General features: G+C 41.6%; 1 protein-coding gene across 6 annotated transcripts in view; it reads left to right on the plus strand.

The window, feature by feature from the left end:
* The window catches only part of bahcc1b (BAH domain and coiled-coil containing 1b), a 290919-nt gene extending 274104 nt beyond the window's left edge, over positions 1-16815 (plus strand). For 4 of the 6 annotated variants that reach the window (XM_073026130.1, XM_073026129.1, XM_073026128.1 and 1 more), the window contains 5 exons: positions 4023-4151; positions 5026-5199; positions 11971-13109; positions 15111-15347; positions 15827-16815. In XM_073026130.1, coding sequence (XP_072882231.1) covers positions 4023-4151; positions 5026-5199; positions 11971-13109; positions 15111-15347; positions 15827-16033 — 1886 coding nt within the window. In that variant the 3' untranslated portion in view covers positions 16034-16815. Of the gene's footprint in view, positions 1-4022; positions 4152-5025; positions 5200-11970; positions 13110-14904; positions 15085-15110; positions 15348-15826 lie in introns of those variants that run through there. The other 2 variants (XM_073026131.1, XM_073026134.1) reach the window with 2 other exon arrangements.
* The last annotated feature ends 257 nt before the right edge of the window (positions 16816-17072 follow it).

Genomic DNA, 17072 nt, shown 5'->3' on the forward strand with positions numbered 1-17072 from the left:
AGTTCACTTGGAGGGAGTGTTACACAGACCCATTCTGAAGGACTTGTGTTCCCACTTGTAAAACCGCTTACCCAAAAAGTTACATTGGCCTCAGAAGTGCAGTGTTAAATTGTCAGAATTCACCACACCTTAAAGAGGGCAAGGTTGCATAATTTTTATTTATATTCCAATGAGTGTTAAACAACTGAGTTTTTTAAAAAAATGATTGAAACAATCGGTCTGATACAGATGAACCTTTTCCTCTGGAGGACAACAGAGATCTGAGCTGGTGCATTTGGATGTAAAATCAGCAAGCACATTCTCACCCACAGGTTAATGGAAATCTGAAATGTTTAACCTCCCCATCCCTAAAAGACAGTGGTGCCTTTCAGTAGAAATATTCATGACTGATAGAATGACACATGCAGGATTCTCAACTGAGTGCATGAAGCAGTCATACAGTGAGAAGTTCTGCTTCAATGTACCTATTTTTTTATTCCTTAAAAGCATCCTGAACCTGGGGCTGAGGAATGATTTTGCTTGACATATGTATAAGTAGGAGCCTACCTTTAATAACTGCTTGCACCATGTATAAGACTTTGCTACAGTGTGATGTCAAATACTGCTCTTTAGTTGGAAATGGGGTTTTTAAACAGGATGGATTTTTGAGAGGAGGGTAATCAACCAATGGGGAATTGGTCTGGAAAAATGAAAATGAAATGGTAGAGTCACCCATGATCTTTACAGAAGGGTCGAACAGGCTAGAAGGGCTGAATGACCCACTCTTGATCTTTTGCCCCATATTGTATGATTCCTTTGTGTACAGGTGTGTTTTCAGATTCTGTTCTCTGATCATACCCACCTGCAGGGCACTGGCCGTGACCATGAACCAGTGAACACGTGGATTAGTGTGTACGCAATCAGCCATAATTAAAGGAGGGCAGCGCTCAGAAAAGAAAATCCTCTGGGTTGAACATTTCGCTGGGAGATAAGGGAGGCATGGGTCAGTTACATGACTCTGGTACAATTGTCAGCAGAGAAAAACAATATCATATAATTATCTACCGAAGGCCACTTGCACAGACGCTGCGCAAACATTTAAATTTGAATTAGTACTCCATTAAGGTGATGGATTTGTGGTGCGTGCTGAATATTGCAAGCTGTGTAAATGATGCTGCTACTCACATTGAGAGAGGGGTGATGGATGTTGATAATATTGGAGTGAAGTGGAGAGAAATGCCGGCGGTATGAATGTTTGAGATGAGAACAGACTGGTCATATCCGTCACTGACGAGCTCCAAGGTCGAATGTGACTGGGGAGTACAAGATCCAGATGCCATTTATCAAAGCCTAGTGGGAAGTTATGCTATTAACTCCCTCTGACTCAGGACTTTTGCTTGAATTCAGAGTTCAGACAAGAAACACACCATTGAAGGAACTCTGTGTGGGTCGGTCAGCATTTGTTGGTGGTGGGGTGGGGGGGGGGGGGAGCGCGGTGATGGGAATCGCACAGCCAGGTTTTTTGTGGGTTTTTTCACACCTGACTAACTTTATAAAATAATAGCTCATCCGTTATCAACGTTTTTTCTTTTCTCCTTAGGAATGATGCTTAGGCAGCAAGTCCATAGGTCTAGTGGCCTGTGTCGTGGATAACTACACTGTTAGCCATTGGGAAGCATCATTTGGGAAGGATAATGAGGTGGAAATCTGACCTCATGCCAGTTTCCTCCTTGTGAAGTGGGCACAAGGGTAAATTTGTGCACCGGTTCCAGTCTTCTCAAAGGTGCCTGAAAAAAAACATTGAGTTGAATTATTTTTCAAGCATCACTCCAACTGCCTAAGAACTGGGGACTCCTACATATGTAAATAAAGAACCCAGCACCTGAGTTAGGCCTTCTCTATCAAGCTATCAATTCCAATTAGCAAGCTTCCATCTGATCTCTATGTAGGGGCCTTAGGATTAAGTTTAAACCCCTGATAAAATCCCAACATCTGCAATGCCATGCCTCTGATTCAGTTTGTGCTGTAAACAAGGGCAGATGCAATGCATTCACGTAGTCTTTTGGTATGTTGAAGGTGGAGATAGATCCTTGAACTACATTACTTACAGGAATTAGTTAGGTAATTAGAGTAGAGCAAAAGGACAGGTCAGTCGCAATTTATTAAATGGCAGATCTGGCTCAAGAAGCGATGTAGTCGACTCCTGCTCTCACATTTTATATAAAAGGTCATTGCTGAGATCCATCTGGTAGAAAGACAGATGGCCTAATGCTGGTGCAATTGGATGCAAACCAGTCCTCTGGCGCTCATCAACAGCAACAATCTCCGTATCTTGTAGAAAAAAATAATTGAAGTGTGGACATCCAAATTTTGTAATCAAATAAAGTCTACATCCGTTCAAAAAAGATCTCCATTATATTAATTATTGTAATTAATTTTCTTCCATTGATACAGTATTTGTGCATCTCACAGATTAGTTCAATTTGTGCGTTCCTTCTTTCTATTCATGTTGCCATCTGTAGCTTCAGGTATAGCTGCTTTTTAAATGTAATCTTTTACCAACTATTTGTCCAAAGGCGAACCTGACTATTTCAAGCTTGTCAGTTTGCTTTACTATGCAGGAAGGCCCTAGATATGTTTAAAAGGAAATTTTATGCAGGAAAGGACGTCAGCGGGAACTGAGATAATGTGCTATGGAAGAACAGCATAGCAATAGATCACTTCCCATTAAGACATCATCAAAGTGCATCATTTCTACTTTGTGTCTATATCATGGCTACAACTTAAATCCATGGGTGGCAGTACAGCAGCTTTCATACGGCCATTTCATGTACAGCAACCTGGAAAATGGCACTTATTGTTTGCGCTGTATGTAGTTAGTCACAATGAAGGAATCAATAGGATCACCAATCAATAGCAACCGGATCAAATAATCAAAAAGTGCTGCTTTACCCTGCACGCTCTAAATACTTAATTCCTCTTGCAGGAGTGCCTTCAATCTCACTGAAACAACAGAAGGGCGACTACCACTTGTAAATCTATACAGCGCTAAGCTACAAACTAATTCAGCATATCCAAGTGAACCTTCATCCATTTTGTGATGCTGTATCAGCTATTTCATATTGTGTGATTCAATGAAAGAAAGAGATATTTCTGCTTGTATGGTGTTTTTCATCTGCATGGTGTGAGCCAATGTGTTTCACAACCAATTAAGTACTTTTGAATTGTAGTCAAAGTTGTGTTGTTAGAACTACAGCAACCACCATGTACGTGGCAAGCCCCCAAACAGTAGTATACTAATGATTAGATAATTATTTACAGTTTCATTGGTTGAGGGAAGGCTTTCACCAAACAAGTCTCCAAAAGCAGCAAAATATTGCCATTATAAACTAGGCTTTTATTTAAATTGCATTGCAGCAAAATTCTGAGAGAGAGCTGCACAGATAGACTTAAGCAACCGGAGAGTCTCAGATTTGTTTTCTGTGCGCTATATGCAATGAAATTGGAACTTTTTTTAAAGAATAACAAGTCTTTTAAACATACAGTACATGGAGGAAATTTCTGTCTCCCTCAGGTATTCTCCAGGATCAATGAATGCAGTTTTGGTGTTGCGACAGAACCTTGCAATCTGGAATTTTCAATATTTATATGCATAGTAATTAAATATTAAGTTACAGGAAAACCGCCATGATGTATGAGCTGATCTTTACTTAAACTACTTTCTCCCCAACTCAGTAAAGACTGGTTTAGAATTTTTTGCTTTAAATAACCTGCTTGTCTGAATTTTAGTATGTACTGTTAAAAAAAATCTTCTCCTGCAATTTAAGATGGCTGTTTCCCATGACTAATTTGAAATGTTCAGCATAGAAGATTAATATGGGTTCATAGTTCAATGATGATGAATGTTGCCATTCTTGCTGGCGGTGCATATAACTCCACCAGAACGAAAGCAGCTGGTGAGACAACTAAGAATCAATAGAGCCATAGTTTAGTATTTGGATCCTCCATATGATGATAGTCATTTTGTGCTATTTTATGTTTAGCAGGTAGCTCCAGTGATGAAGAAGATGAGGACAGAGATGACTTTGTCACAGTTGAGTTTGATGATGGTGACGTGGGACGCATTTCTCTGTTGAACATCCGTCTCCTCCCTCCCGATTATAAGATACAGTGTGAGTAATCCTAGAAGATCAAATGGCCATTCCATTTAATAGTAGTTCATTCACTAAATATCCGCATTTGGCTATTCTCCTTGATATGCAGTGAGGTGCAATCGTTTCAGCCTCACTAGGGAATTATTCTGATTGGAAACATATTGGCTTCTGAAATATACACCTAAGGGATCTGCAAAAGTGGATCTGACTTGTGGGACCTACTGGGATAAGAGTTTTTTAAATTACAGATTTTAACCCAGGTTGTGTTAGACTGAGCTATTGGGGTGTAATGATTGAACTTCTCATATAATTTGGATACTGGGTTTCAAAGTGCTCAGAAGTTCAAAGGAGAGCAGAGTTAGTTTGGGTAATGAGTTGTTTAGTTTGTTTACAACAGGTTTCAGGTTAGTCTGGATGCAGATTTAATTCACATGCTGTGTTCTTTGTGTTTTGTACAAGGTTACATGGTACATTAATTTGGCTGGTGGGTTATTTTAGATGGTGGCGTAGTTTACTGATCAGTTTTTCTACAGAGTTTATTTGCTGGCTAGTTTGAGTTTTGTATTGGTTTACGTGGTGGTTAATTTGGCTGGTGGTCAGTGTATGTGTAGGATTGCTTCAGGTGTTGGGTTAGTGTTGGTGCTGGGCTGGTTAATATGTTGGTTTAGTTGGATTTCTTGTGGATAGTCCGTGATGTTTTATCAATTTGTAAAGGATTATAATGGGCATTAGGCAGGACAGTGGTTCTTTCTCAACTAATTATGCGCCTTACCTTTTTCAGCTTCAGGAAAGGCAAAGGAACAGGACCAAATTCAAAAGCATTACATTCCTCTAATTATTACTTAAGCAAACACATTTCACTTTACAGTTAACATTGATTGTTCTTTTGCAGGTACGGAACCTTCTCCTGCGTTGCTGGTATCCAATGGGAGGCTTCGGGTTCGGAGACTCCCCGTGGAAAAGCGGGAAGGTACAGCGAGCACTCAGAATCACTCTGTGGATGGACCAAACTCTACAGATCTGAGCAAAAAATCTGGCAAGAAGACTTTGTTAAAAGGAAAAGCTGGTACGTTTATCTTGAAATATAGTAATTATATTCTCAGCACGGGACAATTCAGTGCTGTGCAGAAGTGTTACGGTAATGGTCCTAAATGCTGTATTTTTTGGAATTGAAGTTTCATTCCCCACCCCCTTGTCTTAGTAATTTCTCTTAAGTATTGGTTGTTAGGAACTTGGAATATCAGCAGATCTCGTTTCTTCGATGAGCCAGGACAAACAAACAGCCTTATTCTTTTCAAAAACACTCTGGAAACTCATTTATCTTTACTCACCCATGGGCTGTGACAGCCCTTCCAAAGGACATCTGATAAGATGGTGGTGTGTTTGGATGGAGCATTTTTGTCCTTCTTATGATTGCAAGACAATGCTGGACACGAAGAATTTGAACTATTGCAGTTCTACCCCATCACCGAGCTGGTCGCTGGTGGAGGAGCTGGACTTGCTGCAGACTGTGTGGCTGCCTGCTACAGAAAGACATCGAAGGCAGTGTACAGTCTTAACAGAGAGCCTTGGGCATTTCTCTTGCGATCCTAAGACCCTGTTGGACATTGGCAATGTAAAATACTGAAAGTCTGTTTCCCTTGTTTATTGTGGAGGCTGATGGCTAAGGAACAGCTTGGCCTTAGTTGGAATGAGGACTAGGCCGCAAGCCGTGGGCTTGCCTGTCGCAGCAGCCCAGGAGAGGAGACGCTGGAGGCAGTGTAGCATGGCATCTTTGCTCAATTAGAGGCTGGCCCTGATCTCCAGTGTTCTCTCGGTGGAAAATAAGCTGAATTGCATGTGTGTGTGCATTTGTTTCTGGACTGCAAGTACTGCCTGTTCTTGCCAATAACACCAATGTACCATCAATTTACAGGACATGTCTCTCAGGGATTTGGGCTATATAGTGTTTTTGTGTTACTGTATGTTTACTGGTATATGTGCTATATGTACCTTGTGCTCATGGTACTGTGTGTTCTGCACCTTGGCCCCGGAGGAACGCTGCATCGTTTGGCTGGATTCATGGATATCCATGTATGGTCGAATGATAATTAAACTTGAACTTAATGTCCATCCCTGACTTTGCCCGAGAAGGGGATTGGGCTGCCTTCTTGGTCTTCTCTAATCACTGTAGTGAAGGTATTCCAACAGTGTTTGATAAGAAATGGATTCAGAGTACTTAACTCAGTAACCATGAAGGACTGACAATACATTTCCAAGCGAGGCTGATGTCAGTGAGAGGAAAATTTGCAGAAAGCGTTTCCCTGTACATGCGGCCTTTGGACTCTGCATGATATGAGCTGTGAGCTGCGGTTTTGGAAGGCTCGATCAGAAACACCTCGCTGTGGTGCTGCAGTGAGTTTTAAAGACGGCCAACCTATCAGTCATTGCATGCCGGTGGTGAAGGGCACAAATGGTAAGGATTGTGGCCTGGTGTCAGGCAGTGCTGAAGCTGCAATTACGCTGACAAGTGAACGCTCGGGTCAATGAATGCCCCTGGTCATACTACCACTTGTTGTTTATCTGTCTTCCCAGTGGGACCTGATGTATCCAAGGCTAGGCTGTCATTAGGCAAATCAATGGAACAATTAGAAAGTTTGTCAGGAGGGCCTTATGACTTCATTTGGGCTGCATGAGTTATCAAAGTTTCAGATTGATTGAAATTTGCAGACCAACCAGTTCTAAAACTTAGCAATGATAAATCCATTGCCAGCAGATTTCTAGTATGGTTCGGTAGTGTAGTGGCTAGTGCTGCATGTAACGACCCTGCACTGGGATTCAGTTTCTCCCACTGTCCGTAAGGAGTTTTACATTCTCCGCACAACTGCATGGTGCTCCACTTTCTTCCCATGTTCCATAGATGTACAAGTTGGTAAGGGTTAGTAAGTTGTGGGCACGCTATGTTGGCGCCAGACACATGGTGACACACCCCAGCACGTCTCCTCAGACGATGTTGGTCATTGACGCAAATAGCACTTTTCACTGTTTGTTTCAATGCACGTGTGGCAAATAAAGTTAATCTTACCTTTATCAGAAAAAAAAGTTAATTAGAGGGATCGTCTGCAACAGAGATTTTACTCATTGCAGATTCTATCCCAGCCGATACTGTGCTCAATGGAAACAGATGTTTCACTAGAATCAGTGTTGATCCAGATGAAAAATATTGTCATGGTGCAAAGGTACTCTTTTAAGTTAAAGCCAGACTTTCAGTACAGAGCCCAGCCCACTGGAGCCCCAGTAAGTTCGATCAGAATCAGATTTATATTCACTGACATATGGCATGAAATTTGTTGCTTTGCAGCAGCATTCAAGTGTGAAGACATTAAATTACTATAAATTGCAAAATAAATAAATAGTGCACAAAAGAAAGAACAATGAGCTAATATTCAAGCAACATACACAAAACGCTGGTGGAACACAGCAGGCCAGGCAGCATCTATAGGGAGAAGCACTGTCGACGTTTCAGCCCAAGACCCTTCGTCAGGACTAACTGAAAGAAAAGATAGTAAGAGATTTGAAAGTAGTGGGGGGAGGGGGAAATGCAAAATGATAGGAGAAGACCGGAGGGGGAGGGGTGAAGCTAAGAGCTGGAAAGGTGATTGGCAGAGGGGATACAGAGCTGGAGAGGGGAAAGGATCATGGGATGGGAGGCCTAGGGAGAAAGAAAGGGGAAGGGGTGCACCAGAGGGAGATGGAGAACAGGCAGAGTGATGAGCAGAGAGAGAGAAAAAAGGGGGAGGGGGGGAAAAACTATATATATCAGGGATGGGGTAAGAAGGGGAGGAGGGGCATTAACAGAAGTTGGAGAAGTCAATGTTCATGCCATCAGGTTGGAGGCTACCCAGCTGGTATATAAGGTGTTATTCCTCCAACCTGAGTGTGGCTTCATCTTGACAGTAGAGGAGGCCATGGATAGACATATCAGAATGGGAATGGGACATGGAATTAAAATGTGTGGCCACTGGGAGATCCTGGCGGATCTTTCTCTGGCGGACAGAGCTAGTATTCATGGGTTTGTGGACTGTTCAAAAATCTGATGGCGGGGGTGGGGGTAAAAGCTGTTCCTAAACTGTTGCGTCTTCAGGCTCCTGTACCTCCTCCTTGTTGGCAAAAATGAGAAGAGGTTGAGGGAAATCCTTAATGATAGATGCCACCTTGTTGAGGTACCTGCCCTTGATGGCAGGGAGATTTGTGCCCATGATGGAATTGACAATCCTCTTCCAATCCTCTACACTGGAGACTCCATACCAGGCTGTGATGTAACCAGTCTGTACAAGGTGATACAAGTTTCCTTTTCCTCACCGAAAACCTCTGTTCCTTTCATCCTTCTGAGATTGCAGACTGAGTGTCACCTTAGAACAAGAAATCCAAGGTGTGTACCGTAATGAATAAATAAAAAGTCTCAGGCTTCACTGGAGATTTTCACGTTTTAGTCCAGATCTGTACCCAGTTCTAAGGCGACACATGGATTTCATCCATTCTCCTATTAAGTCCACCAGAAGGGGAATGTAACCCAGCCCTCCGAACAAAAAGTTGTATTCATTTGAAAATCCCGTTTTCTTTGCTGTTCAAGTTGAGATCGTACAGCTGCATAAGGAAATGCCTTGCACTATTCACAATTTACAAATCCGTAACAGTGCTGTATTTTTCAGTTGTGAACGGAAACATAATAGATACGGTTAAAATAAAGCCAACTGTGACTTGGTTAATGGCCCATTGAGCAATTCTGGAATTTGGCTGTTCTTGAATTTTGTGAAGTTACTACCAGCCAACCCGAAACAGATCACACAGGAACTCGTCTAATGTAAACAAAGGGCTGGGAATATGCTGGGCTTTCTAGAATGGAGTGGAATTTAATCAGACAACAGACTTGACAAAACCATTGTGGGGAAGGAAGTAACAAATTTTCTTCTGGCACTCTGCATGACTTGCTTCATTATATTGGCTAGCACAGAAAAATAGTGTTCAGTTTACACAGAGAGACCTGCTAAGCTTCACTTTTGACTCTCTGTGTACCACAAAACTATTTCAACAGTCAGATAACTGTAACTTAAGTTAAGGCTGTAAGAACTGTTTGGTTTGAAAGGAAGTAGCCACTTCTAGAGTGCCTTTTTCTGGCCAAGCTGACTGGGAGAATCAACAGTCCTGCCTGTGAGAGGTCTGTGTAAAGACAGTAAATGTTTTTTTTTAGTGTCCAAACAGCTGAATAAATTAAATTGAAATATTGAAGAATTTACTGCATTTAATTGAACACTGCTATTAGGAGTGAAAAATATTTATTATTATCTGTCAGTTACAGTCAGCATGTATGGGCTTTGGTTAATCATTGTCACATGCACCAAAGTGCAGTAAAAAGCTTATCTTGAATAATGTTCATACAGATCAAATTATTAGACAGTGCATTGAGGCAGGATGAGCAAAACAATACAATAAGGTGCAAGATGATAAGAAGGTAGATTAGCAGGAAGATTGTATCTTCTGCCTGATTGAAGAGGGGAGAAGAGGGAACATCCGGAGTGAGTGGGTTATTTGATTATGCTGGCAGCTTTGCAGGGGCAACGAGTAGTATAGGTAGAACTCATGGAGAGGAGGCTGGTTTCTGTAATGTGCTGAGGATTGACATGGCCATGCCACCTTTCTTCATTCTCCTGAGGAGGTCGAGGCATTGGTGAACTCCCCTGGCTCTGGCGACAGTTTGGTTGGACCAGGACTGACTATTGGTGAAGTTCACCCCTAGGAACTTGAACACCGTTGGCGTAGATAGGAGCAAGTACACTGCTCCGCTTCCTGACATCAGTGACTGGCTCTTGTACTTTGCTGACTTTGGGGGTATGGTGGTTGTGATGACTCCATCTTACTAAGCACCCTATTTCTTTCCTGTATTTTGACTCTTCATCATTTGAGATAAGGCCCACTACAGTGGTATCATCTGCAGACTTATAACTGGAGTTGGAGCACTTAACAAATTTCAATAGATTCCAGTGAATAATGTCAGGCAATTAGAATAGGAACACTTTTACAATGACATCACAAAACAACAGACAGTTCCAAAGTGCAGCTGTGTACCCTTTGTGCATTGTGCAACGCAAGATTAAAATCCCGTGCTAGTTATTTAGTGTTTCCCTCCCATTGTGATTCACGTTAAGCATCCTGCTCCAGAACTTTTGTTGTTAAAAAAGTTTATTTTAATCTTTCATTGAAAGGCTAAAAATGAGTGTAAATAAATGTGGATTATTTGGAATGTCAGAATTACTTACTTCGTGTTGAACTGTGACAATTCAATTTATAATTTTAATGTTATATATTTACGCAAGTGTCTCCTCAGGTAACAGTATTTTCGAAATGTCCCAGTTTTAACTGTTGAGCCAGATTTCTGTTGCAGATCAGCAGAGCCTGTGGCAAAGGTACCTATTGCACAAGAAATAGGTACCTTTAGGTAGAAATAGGTACTTGTCAACTGATCATTTGAATGGGAGTATAATGATGGGGACATGGAGATCTTGGAATGCCGTGTGACAGTAGTTAATTAGATGGGCAAACATGAGGATTAATTGGCAGTTATGGGATAATTAAGGTTTTCTGTCAATGCCCTTGTGATTACTTCTGTTCCCACATGCAAAGCTAAGTAATAACACTATTTCAAGTAACTTTATTGGACCTCTTCTTCCAATCCTCTTCACTGTCTGTTGGCCTGATTGGAAAGTCATGGCCTCTTCTTTTCAGTTCCATCCATGCTAAAATTGTATTTGGATTCCAATGACGTTATTGAAAGGTTAGATATATCTATTGAAAAGAATGTTTCCATCCATCATGAATCGTTTCTGCCATCTGTTTAGGAGAGCAGTTGACCAAGCCTGCCAACTCCAGGCAGGAACAAGGCAATGGCAACTTTAACTGGAACCCTTCCATTTTTTTTTGCAAGAAGAAAGCTCCCAATGTCTGTGGTGTCCTGTCCAGGTCCAACTCCAATAGTTTTGCCTCCTAATTAAAGAATTTGTCAATTTGGCACTCACTCCTGTTTTTAAAAAATATTATGACCAGGAACATGAAAACTTGATAAATGTGATTTGAACATTGTTAAAGATGGTGAAGTATGGTGTCAAAGAAGGTCATATATAGGTAGATCATCACTATACTATTCTTTAAATCTAAATCCATTTATTCATTAAGTCTAACCCCATCCATATTCTTTGCTTAGGCAGCAGCCAAGTGGAGGTAGTACACTCATAAAAGTGCATTAATTGTCATGGAATGAGTTGAGTATGTTATTTTCTCCATAGTTTGAATCATTATGTCCTGGTCTCCACAGAAAATTTACTGCTGATAACCACAGGGACACATTTAGGTTTGCATTAGCAAGTGCTAAGTACTGTATATGGAACACAAGTCAGTCTCAGACTAACAAATGTTATAGAATTTAGTTCCTTTAAATGCAGCCAAGAAACTAGAATATGATTTAACATCCCCTTTATAGAGCTTATGCAGCTCTCAAATTGTCATAATGAAATATTAGATTTCTCACAATATTAAATCTCACATTGTATCCATATGATTAGCAGAATAGAAAATGGTGTAAGGAGACTGTAGCGAGATTTTTTTTTATCAAGAGACATCAGCTCTGGATTTAGTAACTGGATTAACAGTTATTTCTCTATAAAGGTTGTGAATGTGTGGTCACACGTTTTTAAAGAACAAGTAACCAGTGCATTTTTAAACTTGTACCAATTTAGTTTGTACAGCAAGATGATTCATTACCTTGCTCTCTTCCCAAATAATTCAGATTATTATTTTCTTTCAGAAAAAGGAAAAGGAATTTCAAATTCGGAGATATCGACGTTACTGAAAGGGGAACACATACTGAGTAAAAAGTCAAACACACTGATAAATTGGCCAGGGAACGTACAGACAAAGAAAAAGATCTCCAGCAAGAATACGGCAGTTTTAGAAAACTTGTTTGAGTTAAATGGAAGCACAAGAAGGATGAAGGGTAAAGAACGGTTCCTTCCCCTACATGGCCTCCCACCTCCAGTGTTTAGTGGTGGGTTTGAGGTCGACTCTTTCGGCAGCATTGCCAGCACATTTGGAGCCTTCGGGAGTAGTCCAAGCCTGATACCAAACCCCAAGCCAGTGAAGTACAGAAAGATGGAGAAGCTCGACATATCAATCCCAAAAGCTGGGAAGAGGAAAGCAGAAACGGAATACCTTGTAAAGTTAGATCACGAAGGAGTGATGTCTCCTAAAACAAAAAACGGAAAGGCCTTGCTGCTGAGCGAGAAGGAGTTTGGAGTGAAATCTGATGCTGCCTACTCCCAGGCAGCTTTGATAAGTAAAGAGCGAAATGGAAGAATGGAGCTTCTAAAAGGAAAACACGCTCAACTTCAAAACCTTCCTATCAGCTTAGCTATCAATGAGTACACTGGCCAGTCAGAGTTTGGGATGGATTGCGACAGTGACAGCCATAGCTCGCTCTCTGACATGGACGATGAGGATGAAAGTAGAAACCTCCGGCAGAGTGTCACGTCGAGGTTCATGTCTAGGCTGTCTGTCTTGTCTTCATCTTCTGGATCTTCATCCTCTTCGACATCTGGTTCTACCTCTACATCTAGCATGTGCTCATCGGACAATGATGATTCGTCATACAGCTCTGATGATGACTCGACGCTCTTGCTTCAGACCTGCATGACCCGGCCCGTGGCCGCAATGCTGGCCTCCTCGGACCCACGGCAGGCAGAGACGAAGATATCCCCGCACTCCTTCTCAATCAAGTCTGTGATTTCTGCGAATAAGATGAAACAAAAGAGGCAGGAAGAGCTACGGCTCCAAAAGGCTAAGGAGATATCAAAGAGACAGAGATTGCCATCTGTGGGGAATCGTCCTAAAATCTCCTCTTTTCTCCCAGCACGGCAGCTGTGGAAGTGGTCTGGGAAGCCAACACAGGTACGGTTTCACTGATATTTCTAATGTTGTCGTTAATCCCACAGTCACATAGCACAGAAACAGGCCCTTTGGCCCACCAAGTCTGTGCTGGCCATCAAACACCCATTTACACAAATCCCATTTTATTCTTTTCCCCAGATTCTCCCAAACAAGTACACATAGGACTACTGTACAGAGGTCAAGTAACTTCCCAAGTCCCATTCCATTGGGAGGGGGAAGCACAGCATCTGGAGGGAATGTAGGCAGTCACAGAGAGAGCTGGCGAACTCCACACAAACAGCTCCAGCAGTCAGGGTTGAACTCAGATTGTTGGAGCCATGACACTCCGTCATATGCCAAGGCAGCCCTCTGCAGATCTTCATTCCAATTTGGCCCCCATCTTCTCTTTGCCGAGGAGACAGATGGACAGGATCAGTTGGATCAGTAGCACTGTCCTTGAATGAGCTGAAAATCAAACCTTCGGAATTGAGCCGCAGAGAAGCACACTTCCCCCTTGCTTCCTTTCCCTTGAGGTAGGGATTTCATCTCTGTGCAGCAATCCATTTTAAATCCTCGCCATAGATTGATGAAGTTTCATGTGAATACGAAACTCAAAAGCTAAGTGGTGCAGAGGCTAGAAATTTGAAACACAACTGAAAATGCAGATAGAATAAAAGATTACGGAATTCATATTTATAACAGTATGTAATGAAATATGCTAGAAATACTCAGCTGGTGACGTGGCACATGTGAGAAAGAGAAACTTAATATTTCAGACTCTGATCCCAGCATTTTCTTGTTTTCTTTAACCTCTGAATGTGAGTGCAATAATTCATCATTTGATCCCTTGTTGAGTCCTCTTTAAAAATGTAAATCCTTTGATCCACAGTTTCTGCTTGGTTAGGTATTCAGTGCTCACAGGATAGGAAGGAGGATGTCTGGCAAACGTTTTATTCCTGATTATTGTTGCTGAGCCATTTACAAGGAGTGCTGTCACAGGAAAGCAGCATCCATCATCGAGGACTCCCACCGTCCAAGCCTACCCTCTTCTTGGTTTTGCCATTAGGAAGGAGGTAGAGGAGCCTTGGCTCCCACACCACCAGGTTCAGCAGCAGTTACTATATCAGGCTCCTGAACCAGCATGGATAAATTCGCTCACCCCAATACTCAGTTAATTCCACAATGAGTGGCCTCACTTTCGAGGACTCTACAAGTCACAATCTGAATGTTTATTTATTTATAATTTTGTTTTTCCTTTTGGTATTTGCACAATGCATTGTCTTTTGCACACTGGCTGATCGCCCTTCCTTATGTTGTGCAGTGTTTCATTGGTTCTATTGTATTTACTGTGAATGCCTGCAAGAAGATGAATCTCAGGCTAGTGTATGGTAACATATATATACATTGATAATAAATTTACTCTGAACTTTGAACCCTTTACGGAAGTGATACTTATTGTAATCTGATGAGGACGAGACTGGGTTTGACTCTGACCATTCCGAACCCACTAACCCCTTTTCCTAACAGTCTGATACCCACTAAAGAGTCTCATAACTGAAGAATCAATTCGTCAGCATATCAATGCTCCTCAGTCTGCCTCTCTGCAATCCCACTTGCCGTGGTGAAAACAGAGACTTGGGTTTTCCAGTAAAAACCTTCTCTGTGCACATTTGGGAAAACTCGGAGTTGTCCCTGAAGTCGAATATGACTGTGTTTGTCCAGAGCCACAAAGGGTGATATGAATCTCTGTATATGAAGTCAAGAAGCAGGCCAACAGCTCGTGTTAAACCTCATCTCACTTTCCTTTCTTTTGAAGGAGCAGAATATGATGCCTAGCGTAAAGCCGGCAGCCAAGTCACTATCACCCAGTTCAAATTATCACCACGTGAAGTAAATTATAAACTAGTACAAAAGCCTAAACTAAGACTGGAAAGATCATCAGCCACAGGCTTACCTCACCTGCTGAGTGCTTCCAGTGGTTTCCAAATCTATATGTTAACCAAGTCTAGTTGATTCCCACAGAGACGAGGTATGAAAGGGAAAGCAAAGAAGCTTTACTACAAAGCTATTGTGAGAGGGAAGGAGACAATCTGCATTGGAGATTGTGCGGTGTTTCTCTCTGTTGGTCGCCCAAACCTTCCGTACATCGGCCGGATAGAAAGCATGTGGGAATCGTGGGGAAGCAACATGGTGGTTAAAGTGAAGTGGTTTTATCATCCTGAAGAAACAAAGCTGGGCAAAAAGTGCAACGACGGCAAGGTGAGACGAAGCTTTCACTTTATGCTCCTCTTTAAAAAGCAGCTTTCTGAAGAACTGAATTTATTATTTCTGGTAATGTACAAACACCCAGTCAGATGCAAGTGATGGTACACTTGGACCTGAATAAAATATTGTACTGCTTCAGTACCACGACTTACATGTGAACTTGTCTTCATTGTAATGACATGGGAACGTTAACCCTTCATCTCCCAAGTGTAACATTTTTATTTTTTGTTTAATTACTCCTCATTTGTGTGTGAATGAGTGTGGACCAAACCTTCAAGATGTGACGTCTCCCAAATATAAAATAATTTTACATTTATTTAATTAATTCATATTTAATTAAACTTGAGTGCTTGTGTGTGTGCACGTGCATAAATAGATGTGTGTGCGCGCGTGTGTGTGTGTATATGTGTACACACACACAGTATGTATACTCTAATATCACGTCCTAATAAGAATTTCCCTTGCTATTTCAGAAAGCATTGTATCAATCTTGCCATGAAGATGAAAACGATGTGCAGACTATTTCCCATAAATGTCAGGTAGTCAGTCTGGAACAGTACGAACAACTGATAAAAACCAAGAAGCACCAAGACAGTCAAGACTTGTATTATCTGGCTGGGACCTACGACCCTACGATAGGCAGAATCCTCAATGCAGATGGAGTACCCAGTCTCTGCTAAAACGTAATGTATGAATTAATATAAAGCCTGGATCTACACCATGGTAACAGGGATTGATAAACCTTTCTGCTAAAAGAAATCTAATTAACCTAATGAATTGTTCAAATGATGCACGATGGGCTGGAGTTGGATACTTGCTAACAACACCTTGAGGCTCAAGCACGTGGACCTGGAATCATTGGCGGAGAGATTTTATGTGGTCAAGCAATGGTTCTTGGAAACATGAGAACTAAGCCTTCTGGGGATCAGTAATACTGGATTTACCAAAGTGGAACCCTTAGGGCATCAGGTAGGCTGGAGTTGGAACATATAACTTCTAGGCATCAATGGGTCGACCAGGCTGAATTTGCACATGAGAGAACTAGGCCTCAAGCCACGGAGAAGGCAAAATTTGGAGATGTGAGAGCTGGGCCTCAGAGAATCAAGGAAGCTGGAATGGTCACATGGAAGCTTGACCCTGGATCAGAGTAGGGGTCAAACAGCATGGAGTTTATTTCAGTGTGTGTGTGTGTGTGCGTGTGTGGTTGCGTATGTGAGTGTGCGTGTATGTGTGTGCAGATTGGAGAACGAAGGAAAATGAGCATCATACAAGCCATACACTCCCGTACCTCTGTCTGCTTTCAACTTTGCAAAGCAGAATCAGGTCTAATGTGTTTTTGTTGTTACTTTGTTTCCTGGAGAGTTTTGTAAAAACCCAGGAATCTTTTTTTAATGCACTGCATTACTCAGCCCAGCTGAGACTGCTTATTAGCTGGAACTTCTGAAGAAGAAAAAAAAAGAAAGGGGGGAGAAAAAGACTTTTACTTTGAAGAAGACTGCTTTGTTATACAAGACAGATTGTGGCATCACTCTGTCAGACTAATTCTAACCTCCTAACTGAACAGTTGTTGAGTGATTCACTCTGTGGGTTAAATGTTCCTTTTTTGAAAAGTGATTGGTGAAAAGAATTATAATCCCTATTGCTAAAAATTGTATAGAATTCTGCACACATGTAGGGAATGGTCAGCCATGTTTGTTTCCTTTCTGATGCACAGATTTG

This window comes from Hemitrygon akajei, chromosome 22 (genome assembly GCF_048418815.1).
Source record: "Hemitrygon akajei chromosome 22, sHemAka1.3, whole genome shotgun sequence".
Lineage (NCBI taxonomy): Eukaryota > Metazoa > Chordata > Chondrichthyes > Myliobatiformes > Dasyatidae > Hemitrygon > Hemitrygon akajei.